Source organism: Anolis sagrei, chromosome 5 (assembly GCF_037176765.1).
Source record: "Anolis sagrei isolate rAnoSag1 chromosome 5, rAnoSag1.mat, whole genome shotgun sequence".
Taxonomy (NCBI): Eukaryota; Metazoa; Chordata; class Lepidosauria; order Squamata; family Dactyloidae; genus Anolis; species Anolis sagrei.
Window position 1 is genome coordinate 163,779,559 of NC_090025.1, and position 12,368 is coordinate 163,791,926.

A 12,368-nucleotide genomic window follows, 5' to 3' on the forward strand; every position below is an offset into this window, starting at 1 on the left:
GTTCCACTGCTGAACGGCTCTCACAGTCAGGAAGTTCTTCCTCATGTTCAGATGGAATCTCTTGTGGTTTGAAGCCATTGTTCCGCGTCCTAGTCTCCAAGGAAGCAGAAAACAAGCTTGCTCCCTCCTCCCTGTGACTTCCTCTCACATATTTATACATGGCTATCATATCTCCTCTCAGCCTTCTCTTCTTCAGGCTAAACATGCCCAGCTCCTTAAGCCGCTCCTCATAGGGCTTGTTCTCCAGACCCTTGATCATTTTAGTCGCCCTCCTCTGGACACATTCCAGCTTGTCAATATCTCTCTTGAATTGTGGTGCCCAGAATTGGACACAATATTCCAGGTGTGGTCTAACCAGAGCAGAATAGAAGGATATCATGGGCATTATTTTTTTTTAAAAGCATCAACTCTCTCCAGTCATGTTTGTTCATCCAACTGTTACTATCAGGCGTTTTACTTAGACGCCTTATAAGCCGAAGAGCCGGGGAGACTGAAGGACCCCTTGGAATGATGGACAGCACTCCAACCCTATTCGGTGCTCGCAGCTCTTGAGAGCCGCCCTATGGCAAAAGAGGAGGCGGGACTTCCGCCTTCGGTTGCTAAGACAAGCACGTTTCTGTCCTTAACAACCGCAGGGAACCTGCTCTTTGGGGTCGAGGTGACGCAGGTGAGAGCGGGAAGGCAAGGGTGAGTGCTGGGCTCCCCGCGTGGGGCCTTTCCTTCACTTTGTCCTGCGTGGGGGCAGCTGGAGGTGCTCCTCCTCTGGAGGTCCCACGCAGCCCTCTTTGCAGGGTCTTCTTTCTGGGAAGGGCAAGCCACTTAGAGTGCATCTACTCCAGGCATGGGCGAACTTGGGCCCTCCAGGTGTTTTGGACTTCAACTCCCACCATTCCTAACAGCCTCAGGCTCTTTCCTTTTGCCCCTCAGCCGCTTAAGCGGCTGAGGGGCAAAAGGAAGGGGCCTGAGGCTGTTAGGAATGGTGGGAGTTGAAGTCCAAAACACCTGGAGGGCCCAAGTTTGCCCATACCCATCTACACTGTAGAATGAATGCATCCTGACACTAATTTTAACTGCTACAAGTGGTATCAAACCACATTATTTCTACAACGTCGATGCACCCAAGGAGTGAAAGTACTTGACCTTTGACTAAAAGCATTTCAGTCTCCCAGTGATCTGGGAACAGGAAAACGACTTCCAAATTGGGGTCTAAAGCTTTTCAGAAATGAGTCTCAAGACCTTATTCAAATTCTGTTGAGTTCTGAATTATGGTGACCTAAGGAATATGAACTTGAAGTGGCTGGACTGACCTTGAAGGAGCTGGGGGTGGTGACGGCCAACAGGGAGCTCTGGCGTGGGCTGGTCCATGAGGTCACGAAGAGTCGGAGACGACTGAACGAATGAACAACAACAAGGAATATGAAATAGGAATCTGTAACTTCAAGGATATGTGTTTTTGTTTGTTTTGCTAAAGGAGGAGGCTTCCAAAAGCCTTTTTAGCCATTTTTTTTCCAATCGGGATGCCACAAATAGAGTCGTTGTTTTTAACTGCCATCAAATCAACCGTGATTTATGCCAACGAGAGACTTCCAAGTCACCCTTATCCTCAAGAGCCCTGCTTAGAGCTTGCAAACTCAGGGCTGTTGGTTCTTGGAGTCCGTTGTTGTTGTTCATTCATTCAATCGTCTCCAACTCTTCGTGACCTCATGGACCAGCCCACGGCAGAGCTCCCTGTCGGCCGTCACCACCCCCAGCTCCTTCAAGGTCAGTCCAGTCACTTCAAGGATGCCATCCATCCATCTTGCCCTTGGTCGGCCCTTCTTCCTTTTACCTTCCACTTTCCCCAGCATCATTGTCTTCTCTAAGCTTTGCTGTCTCCTCATGATGTGGCCAAAGTACTTGAACTTTGTCTCTAGTATCCTTCCCTCCAATGAGCAGCTGGGTATTTGTTATACATAGTTCTTCTCGGAGTCTATCCATGTATAATATGTTATTTCCTTTTCCCTATTGTCTGTTCTTTGGACTAGCTCACCCTCATTTAAATTATTGTATATTTTATATTCTGTTTTATTATGTTATTGTTATTATCGTATTGTTTTATTATGTTATTGTATAAGCATTTTTACTTGATATTGTTGTGTGTCTTGTATGTTTTTTCTTTTGTTTTATTGTAATTGTTTGGGCTTGGCCCCATATCTCCCATTGAGGAGATAGAGGTGGGATACCTCACTTGCCTAGTTTCCCGCAAACCTCACAACTTCTGAGAATGCCTGCCATAGATGTGGGTGAAATGTTAAGAGAGAATTCTTCTGGAACATGGTCATACAGCCCAGAAAACTCACAGCAACTCAAGGGGACACCTTTACTGCCTATCACCTTACCAAGCATTATTATTATTATCACTGGCTACGGTGGCACAGCACGTTAAACTGCTAAGCTGGAGAACTTGCTGACCACGGTTCAAATCCGTGAGACAAGATGACTTCCCACTGTTAGCCCCAGCTTCTGCCAACCTAGTAATGGTAAAGGTGTCACCTTGACATTAAGTGTAGTCGAGTCCAACTCTGGAGGGTGATGCTCATCTCAGTTTCTAAGCCAAAGAGCCGGCGTTGTCCGTAGATGCCTCCAAGGTCAAGTGGCTCGCATGACTGCATGGAGCACAATTACCTTCCTGCCTAAGCTATACCTATTGATCTACTCACATTTGCATGTTTTCAAAGTGCTAGTTTGGCAGAATCGGGTTAACAGCAGGAGCTCACCCCGCTCCCCGGATTCGAACTGCCGACCTTTTGGTTAGCAAGTTCAACAGCTCAGTGGTTTAACCTGCAGCGCCACCAAGGGCTCCAACTTGCCAACCTAGCAGTTGAAAAACATGCAAATGTGAGTAGATTAATAGGTACCATTTCGGCTGGAAGGTAATGGCGCTCCATGCAGTCATGCCGTCCACATGATCTAGGAAGCATCTACAGACAACACCGTCTCTTTGGCTTAGAAGTGAAGATGAGCACCACTCCCTTGAGTCGGACTCAACTAGACTTAATGTCAAGGTGGCCAATTTCAACATTCACACTTGCCTCAAGCAGGCAAGAGTTCTTTCTCCCACTCTGGACATGCCACAGATACATAAACTTCACTTGCCTAGTTTCCCACAAACCTCACAACTTCTGAGAATGCCTGCCATAGATGTGGGTGAACGTTAAGAAAGAATTCTTCTGGAACATGGCCATACAGCCCAGAAAACTCACAGCAACTCAAGGGAACACCTTTACTGCCTATCGCCTTACCAAGCATTACTACCTTTTCTAGCGAATCCTGTCTTCTCATGTTACAGCCAAAGTATGACAATTCGTTTGGTTTTCCTGTCATCTATTGAGAGTTCAGGCTTGATTTTCTTTATGATCCATTTATTTCTCTTTTTAGTATACTATGGTATTCATGGAACTCTCCTCTGGCAACATATTTCTAATGAATTCATTTTCTTCTTATCCATTTTCTTAACTGTCCGGTTTTCACAGATTGCAAATACAATTGCATGGAGAAGATCATTCTGTCATTCATAGCTGAACAAGGACAATAGGATTTTTTGGGACTTCCCACCATGTGCACACATATATACATGATATGATAGTTCTCAGTTAAGAAGGTGACACAATATTGGTGGAACCAAGGGAACTAATGGTGTTGCTTCAATGCTGTCGATTGTACACATTGAATTGCAGAGTAAATTCAGTTACTGCTTGGTAGGATTGCTTCATCTTAATTAGTTTACTACAGGGTGTAACATCATGATAGTTAGCAATTCTCCAACCTTGCCGTTAAGTCCAGCATTTAACCTCAGCCTAGAATTCTCTAGATGTGCTGGGCTACAATTCCTATCATTCATAGTGACCAAGTGAGCAATGACCAATATTTCCCTGAATGACTATTGGATAAATAGAAACAAAGACACAAAACTGCTGGAATGCTGTGAAGACATCATGGAAGATTGCTCCAATTGTGCTTTACTTAAAAGGCCAAGAAGTGCTGCTGCTAAAATATAGATATATAAATTAGTTCAGCTACATGTTTCTTGTTGCTTGAAAGTAACAACTTTTTAACATTAATTATTTTTGGCAGCAGCCCCACAGCGAGAAGTATAAACATCAATTCTTTTGCAGATGTGCTATAACTTTTTAATAGTTGTGGGATGCTGGCAGAAGAATATTATATGGTTGACATATATGTTTGTTCTGCTGCCTCATGCTATCATTAGCTTTCTGAGACAAGGTGAAGTTTGGGAAAAAAGTGTATTTTGTAGCAAACTGAGACTCCAGCTACACTGACGATTTAATGCAGTTTCAAACTAGTATTAGAGGAAGTGGTTTTGCTGTGCAGGCGATTACATAGGAAATTCTGGAACCACTTTGAGGCCTAGATAGTGATTACACAAACCACAGAACACCAATGCACATTAAAGGTTTTCTTTTACATGCTTTTATAGGAATTTGTTGTCTGGCCTCTGCATTAAATGATCAGTGGATGGGGCCTCAAACAACCTACTGTATTTTAATTACTTTAGACATACAGGGGGGGGGGGGAGAGTTTAACATTGTTTAAAACCACAACTACATGTATAGTGATAACTACAGTAGTTATTAAGGGAGGTTTGGACTATAACAGTAAGAAATTAGTTTTGGAAAACATTTCTCCAATCCCCATCTGCTACTTTTGAATTGGCAATAGATGAATCCTTTAAAAAAACACAATTTTAATATCATTTTAAATGGATGAACTAAAAACATTATCTGAACTAGTTATAAAATACCCTTGATCAAGAGGCAGTAGAGCTTGTGAAAAATAGCTGTAGAAGCGAAACATGAATATAAAATGCTATTCCTTAATTGCAAACAGACAGTACTCCCGTTGCCCGTTATACACATAATTATCATCATTGCTGTTAAAAGAGGAAATTCACTTGCACAATAGTTCTGACAACAATTTGTAAGTACATTTCCTCACAAGTCCATAACAGTAATATAGTCTTCCATGGAGATGTAGAGAAAGATCAGAGATTCAAACTGTAAAGAAATTTGCTAAGTTGAAAAGAAACCCTTCTATTATGCTTCATATTTCCTGTAAACACCACACTTGCAAGTACACAAATTTAGCTGGATGAAGAGGGATAAGATATAGGCATTGCTCTCTATGTGACACAAAGGAAGTTGTGTAAAACTCACTGCTTTGAAAAACTTGACTTCCCAAATGCTGTCTCTACAGATGGCACTAGCCAGGGTGGTCACAGTCATTTTAATCTGAACAGAGTGGCAGTTGTGAGCAATTTTGAATTCCTCTCTCCAACTCTTTATGGAGTGAATTTGAAAGCTAGCTAAATATTTTGTCACCTTTATATTATGGTCCAATAAGAAGTATCAACCTTAAAAGACATTTGAATTTTACATTTACTGCTTGTAAGAGACAATTGGGAAAAATACTATAATTTAAACGTTAAATTCATATTATCATTGCAATTTTAATACTTATTCTTTTGGTTTTATTCTTTTAAAGATTTCAGCTATTTGACAACCTCAGAATATTGTCTATGGATTGTGTTCTGATTTTCCTTCTTTCTCTCTCTCTCTAAGCAGCAAAATATCCTATTTCAGAAAAACCTGTGTGGCCTGAATTCTGAAAGGTTGTAGCCTAAGCGTGATTGGGTCCCTACAGGCGGCTCTGCCCCTTTCCAGGGTCAGAGTGAACAGACAATGGCAGATACTGGGGATGCGAAAAAAGATGAGGCAGACTATAAGAGGCTTCACAGCTTCCCCCTAATCAGGGTAAGAATGAAACTAAAAATGTATGTTATGTTCTCGGTTAAGAAGATAACAGTTTCACTGGGTTCCATTTTAATTTGCCACCTCATGCAAATAAGGGAATTTTGGCAGGAGGAGAACCAGTTGCTAAAGAGACTAAACAGTACATCAATACACTATGCCTATGAAGTATGATTGTCCAAGACTCCTACAGAAATGCTGTTAATATGGGAGTTTCTACTTACTTAAGTCATTAAACACTGCAGATATAGTTCAATGAATGAAGTTGATGTGCTCCTGGGCATTAGTTCTTTAATAGGGAATTTAGTAATAGAGGCATAATAGTTTCACAGAAAGGAAGAAATTATTGTTATTATTATTATTATATTTATCTCCTCCTTAGGGGACTCAAAGTGGCTTAACCTAAAAGCATCAGCATAACCATTTAAAATATACAAATATACAAACATTAAAACAGGATTAAATATAAACAATATTTTAAAATCCCAGTTAAAACCACTGAAACAACTTCAAAAACCACAGCACCCCCTGAATTGATCTTAAGAAAGGCTTAATGTTTCAGAAAACTATTTATTCAAAATTTACACTATCCACATGTGAAGTGTAGCAACTGGGTCAGATTAGCCTTGCATAAATAAAAACATTTAGAACCTTCTAGAGACTACATGAAAACTGCTCTAAAATGTATTCAGGGTGATTGTTTTTTCTGTCTCAATTCTTTTATGATTTCCATTTTGGTGACCAAATGTATAGAACTAGGCTTTTTAATATGCCGGGGGAGCTGGCAAGGCAGACTTATCTGCTATCTTGTTTTCTCTTGGTTTCACTATTTACACATTTTCAGTAATGGCTTCTAAAGACAGCTGCTGTTTATTTTGTCTATTATAGGCAGGCACACACAGTTACAGAATGATAGGCTGGAGTCAAATTTTGTTTCTTCCCTGTTCAAGTTTTGTTTGTTGAAGATATGTTTTAAGACAACATGAAAGCCTATTTTCTCTAGCCTTACATCATCATCTTCCCCAATGTCAGCGCTGCTAAAATACTTCCAATTGGGAGGGTTGATCTGGCATTAGTAATTGTGGGAAGGATCTTCTTTATCAGAGGTCTTATTAACTGGGGTAATGCATACTACATCTAAATTTCTTTGTTAAGAACAATGAAATATGTCTCTTAACATATATGTGAGAGGAAAAAACTTAAAAACTATGCTTCAGAGGAGGAAAGACAAGAAAACATCCTCATAGAGCACTTCAAAATATGGAATAAAATTGGAAGTGTGGTGCTAAGAACTATATAAAATGGATGCTGTAGGTAGCAGTAGTACATGAAGTTAGTGTTGTTGTATGCCTTCAAGTTGTTTATGACTTAGGGTGCTCCCATTGTGAGCTTTTCTTGGCAAGATTAGTACAGCAAGGTTTTGCTCTTGCTTTTCTCTGAGGCTGAGAGAATATATTCTAACTTCTAGTACATGAATAACAGATGATATTGAGTAAGTCAATATAAGTGGGTAGAGGTGAGAAGAGCAGCAAGAAGAATTGTGGGTGAAATATAATATTTCCGATGTTGAATTTCAGTGGTTAATATCTCAAGAAATCTGTAGAATCGGTATCAACAGGAATGTTTAATTGTGCCAGACAAAACAGTGTGATTGGAAGTTATTGGAAGGTATCTTCCAAAGGATTATTGCGTCTAGTCAAGGTTCTGGCAATTGAAAGTCTCCTGGGACTGATATGTTCTCTCTTCTTGCATGTCAGAGTGTTTTGGTGGCATTGTGCCTTCACTTTCAGGAGCCTAATGTGAGCCACACCAAGAAGATGCCTACTTGTCTGTTCTGTGAGCTCAGTTTTCTGCTGCACAGCGGAGACTTCTAAAATCAGATGACATTCTGAGGCTCATTACAGTCAGTCATACATATGTAGAGACATTGATTGCATAACACTTCTGGTACCCTGTGGAATTCTTTTTTTCCTCAGGTTAGCAAAGTTACAGTAATTACATTTTTGTATTTATAATATTTCTAATCTTATTTTTCCCAATTCTCAAGGCAGCTAAAACAAGATATTTATGGCACAGACATTCTTTTGAAATGTACAATTAGACTAAAATACAATACCCATTCAGCAATATATTATACTAGGTCAGAAGTGCCAGAAAATCAGCCATCCATCAAAGCAAAGACTTTCCCAAATGGGCTTTAGATAAATGCCTGTATCTCAAGTGAGCTGAGTTTCACTTCTTGAAATGAAGGAATCTGTAAGGAAACTAATCTTGCTGTATTTTTCTCACTCCAGTTTTCTCTGTGTTGTTTTAGAGCTCCATTAATTGTAATCTATCTGTCTGCCCCATTTTTCAATCCTCAGGAGGAATACTGTGGCCCAGTTTGCATGTCACAGTGATTCAGGTTTCTGGGGAAAATCCAGCATATCACTAAACACTCCCTGCCAGAGAATTAACCTTAAAGTAAATTGGTTAATTTCCCCAAAGCAATGAGGGAGAGGCAAGCCTGAAAGCTGGATTTTGCAGATAATGATAATTACTCCTGCTACAAGTGGAAATAGTTACTTAGCATGTCTCAGCACTCCGGCTTCACCCTCTGTAAGTCAGAATTCTCTTGAATTCTGACTTCTTGTGACATCTAGAGTAAGCCTCTTTTTGTACCTTATTACTATTCTTAACCAAACACAAAAGGAAGAGGATGTGGGGCTAGTCATGTGCTGCAGAAAGGAGTGTTAATATGGCTGATCTCCTTTTTTGTAATTTTTCCCCAGCACACAGATATGCCAGAAGAAATGAGAGTGGAAGCCATGGAATTGTGTGTCACTGCTTGTGAGAAATACGCCACTAACAATGAGGTATCGGCCTTCTCAGAAAAAGTATCTGCTTGGCAACGCACCAAATAGGCTCCTGTTGTTTTTTGCATCCTCTTCTAAAGGGAAAAGATAATAGAAGAATGGAAACATAGCACCATTCATAACTCTGTCACATGCTTATATGTACATTAAAAAAACAAATGGTAACTTGACATGCAAGTATCCTGTTTTCCTGCCCCCTTTCTCATAATAAACTTCTTCTGTAAAAGATCATTAATGGGTATGGAAGCACTAGACTAAAGGATCTGTGTGCCTTCTTGAAACAGAAGAAATGTGTCTTCCATTATGGATGGATGAGCAGGATACATTGACATTAAGGTCACACTTCTGTGAAATGCTCTGTAATGATACGTTTTTGCCTCTTCTAAGTGAAGTGGGAAAGACAAGTCATAAAATGGGACCAAGAAGGTTGTTTGAACTGATTCATCTTTTAACATACAAAAATGTCAAATACAAAAAGGGCTAACTTTATTAAAGTAGCAGTAGATGTCATAATAAGAATGAAACTATGTCTTGAAGTTGTTTTCTACATCTTCACCTGCTTTTCTTAATTCATGAACAACATCATTCAGAGACCATAAGGTATTCCCATTCCATTCTCCAAGTGAAGCAGATGGTTTGCTTTGTTAGCCACTTTTGAGTTTTTCACAAAAGAAACTCAGGGCTTCAGTGGTAAGAAAAAAGACAGGTGATACAATCATTTGACTGCCTTAAAAATATCAAAATATCTCCCAAAATGTGTTAAATAGCAATTTCATAAGAACAGTTTATTTATGTGAACAGGACAATATTTTTTAAAAACAGTGGGAGAACATTTTGGCCTCCCATCATATTAAATTAAATTGAAAGATTTCTTCTGGAATACAAGACCTTCAGAGAGAAAGTAGAATAAAACAACAACTGAAGCAATTCATCAAAAGTTTAAATTTTATCTCCTATTTATTTAGTTGTTTTTTATTCACAGAGGGTGAATAACTGACTTACACAGTACCAAGATGTTTCTGTTTTCACTATCCTTTGATATTTGGCCCAGTGTCAAATATTTAGTATGTATATGTATGCATAAATCATATCTTTTGTATATGGCCAGTGTTATTAATGACTGACCATATCTTTTGCATTTAATTTGCTTCTGTCTTCATTATTTATTCTTTCTCCCAACCATGTATTTATATACCTGCAGCTCAGGATAACACTTCATGGTTCTGATGAAATGGGCATTCGTTTACAGTGCTTTTGCCATTTAAAATATGTTAGTTCAAAGGCACCGGTGAACTTATAATTGTTTTAAGTTTTCTTCACTCACTAGGAAAATTAATTTCAAAACCAAAAATAAAAACATTAACACTAGCCTTATAAATACATTAGGTAGGCATGCTGCTAAGGGTTAATTTAAAAACAGTCATACAATAAAGCAGGAGATGAGTACTAAATAATTTAAGTCAAGTAATAGTGACTATGCTTCAGCATTTCAGCCTATTCCACCAGAAATGTTTTCAGTTCCTCAGCTTTTTAGTTATTTGTTTGGCTAGTTTTATCCTTTGATTCACCACTCTGTGTATCCAGTGGGACAGGGGTGATAGGGCAGTCCCTCCACAGTGTTGGTAGTCCAACTAATTTTTAATCCAGAAAACAAGCTTCATTCTCCACTTGAACAACTCTTTTTAAGTTGCCAATATACCCATGTATAAGTCTAGAAATTTTAGTTTAAAAATCAACCTGCAAACATTGGATCAACTTATGTATAAATCAGTCTAAACATTGTACCTTGACTCTTATAAAAGGGGGAAACATTCCTTTCTCCAGATACAGTGGTGAAAGATCAGAGCTTAGTCTGTTCCAGGAGAAGCTAAAACAAGCACCGACTCCCTATGCTCTCTCTGCCATGGCTTTTTGGGCAGGGAAATAGTGGTAGTGCTGGACAGAAGTGGCTGATCCCCTCAACTTATCCATGGGTCATATCAGAATCTATAATGTCCTCAAATTCTGTTCTTGACTTACATAAAGAGATAGACTTATACATGAGTATATATGGTAACTTCATTTTTGTCTTTAAGCAACTCTCCCATTAAAACAAATTAACAAAGAAAGAAAACCCCTAGGCAGTAACAAGAACCTACATTTCTCAAGCTGGTTCTCCTCCCCCTCCAATCTATGAGTCTTACTACGAATTCTCCTCAGAGTAGGGTAGGGCAATGTGTGAGAGCAAAATGCATTCCATCTATCTAACTGCCATTCCTTCCCTTTTGCCTTCTGTTCCCTCCCTTTGTCGGCTCTTCACTTTTGCTCCTCAGAGTGCGGCCAAGATGATCAAAGAGACAATGGACAAGAAGTATGGCTCCTCCTGGCATGTGGTGATTGGTGAGGGCTTTGGTTTCGAGATCACCCATGAGGTGAAGAACCTGCTGTATATGTTCTTTGGAGGCAGCCTAGCGGTTTGTGTTTGGAGATGCTCCTGACATATCCTCTCTGTATCCAAGTACACCACATTCAGGAACTTTTTTCCAGGCTTTTCATTGGTTTTTGTACAATTTAAAGGGCAGCTTTATTTTTTAATAAAAAATATTGGGCTTTTTCTTATTTATATACCAGTTTTATCAAATACTTAGTATGTATATGTGTGTATAAATCAGCTTGAGCTACTTAATCTAGCTCACAATATGTTTGATTCTGACTTTTACCAATGTGGCTTTTTTGCTTGGAGGTGGACTGCACAAAAGAGATCAGGAGTTTAATAAGCCATACAGTACAGGTGGTATGTGAGAGAAGGGTTTGAATCCAAACCGCCTGCTGTTTCTTCTTGCTACCCTCCCACTTTTTGGGAGGAGATCTGAATAAGGCAGCTGATTCCTCTCTGCCTGCATGACAGCTGTCTGATTGTGAGAAGTGTCTGTACCAGCTTGGAAAACCTGACCCAGTGGATGGTTGCTAGGAGAATTGCCCTTCCACCTCCTCACTACACCTACAGAGCACTGATATAGCTACTTAAGCGTATGGCACACAAATAAAATTATTTTGCATAGCATGTGGGATGGGTGGGAGTGTCACGATGCCGATATGTTCTGCAGAAACTGGTCCTGTGGGAAGAAGCTTTATAAAATGCCAGTTTCTCAAACTTTTGAGTACAATTGTACTTCCATTTTGTAGAGATTAATAATGCTGTCACAAGGGTGTTCAATTAATGGAATGATCCTAACTGTATTTTCTATATAGCTTATTTGAATTTGAAGTGTGGAAGGGACTTACTTTTTTACAATAAAATGTTTTTTAAAATGCACAGCTTATGTGTGAGGCATCCATTTAACAGTCGTTTCCATGTCCGTTCATTAATGATGGGTCAGGTTTTTAGTAAGTGATCCAAAAGACCTATTGTGTCATTATATATTATGACAACCATATTGTAAATTCTGTGTTCTCCGATTCCCTATAAATTTCTCTCTTACCTTTTTGGGGACATTAGAGGTTGTTGTACAGTACGGACATTCATTCGCCTCCAGTTTTCCATTGAGAACTTGCTGGATTGGTTTTGGTCATTCACAGGCTCTGATGCTGTAAATCTTCAGATATTAAGAATTCATGCCAGACCAAGTTAGCTCCAAACAAGATTTGTGTGTTTTACTTATTGCATTTGTACATGCAGACTTTCTTCAGCAAAATTCAAATTTATTTATCATGTCAGAAATTAGTT

The 12,368-nt window shown here is 39.4% G+C and overlaps 1 protein-coding gene across 4 annotated transcripts; it reads left to right on the plus strand.

The window, feature by feature from the left end:
* Nucleotides 1–566: 566 nt before the first annotated feature.
* On the plus strand, nucleotides 567–11,957 carry DNAL4 (dynein axonemal light chain 4). 4 transcript variants are annotated; one of them, XM_060777063.2, is made up of 4 exons: nucleotides 567–687; nucleotides 5,619–5,810; nucleotides 8,579–8,662; nucleotides 10,975–11,957. In XM_060777063.2, the coding sequence occupies exons 2-4, from the start codon at nucleotides 5,739–5,741 to the stop codon at nucleotides 11,137–11,139; spliced, it is 321 nt and encodes a 106-aa protein (XP_060633046.1). In that variant the 5' UTR covers nucleotides 567–687; nucleotides 5,619–5,738; the 3' UTR covers nucleotides 11,140–11,957. The 4 variants fall into 4 exon arrangements, with proteins under 4 accessions (XP_060633046.1, XP_060633044.1, XP_060633047.1 ...); XM_060777061.2 differs by having other exon boundaries at nucleotides 5,622–5,810; XM_060777064.2 differs by having other exon boundaries at nucleotides 567–667.
* The last annotated feature ends 411 nt before the right edge of the window (nucleotides 11,958–12,368 follow it).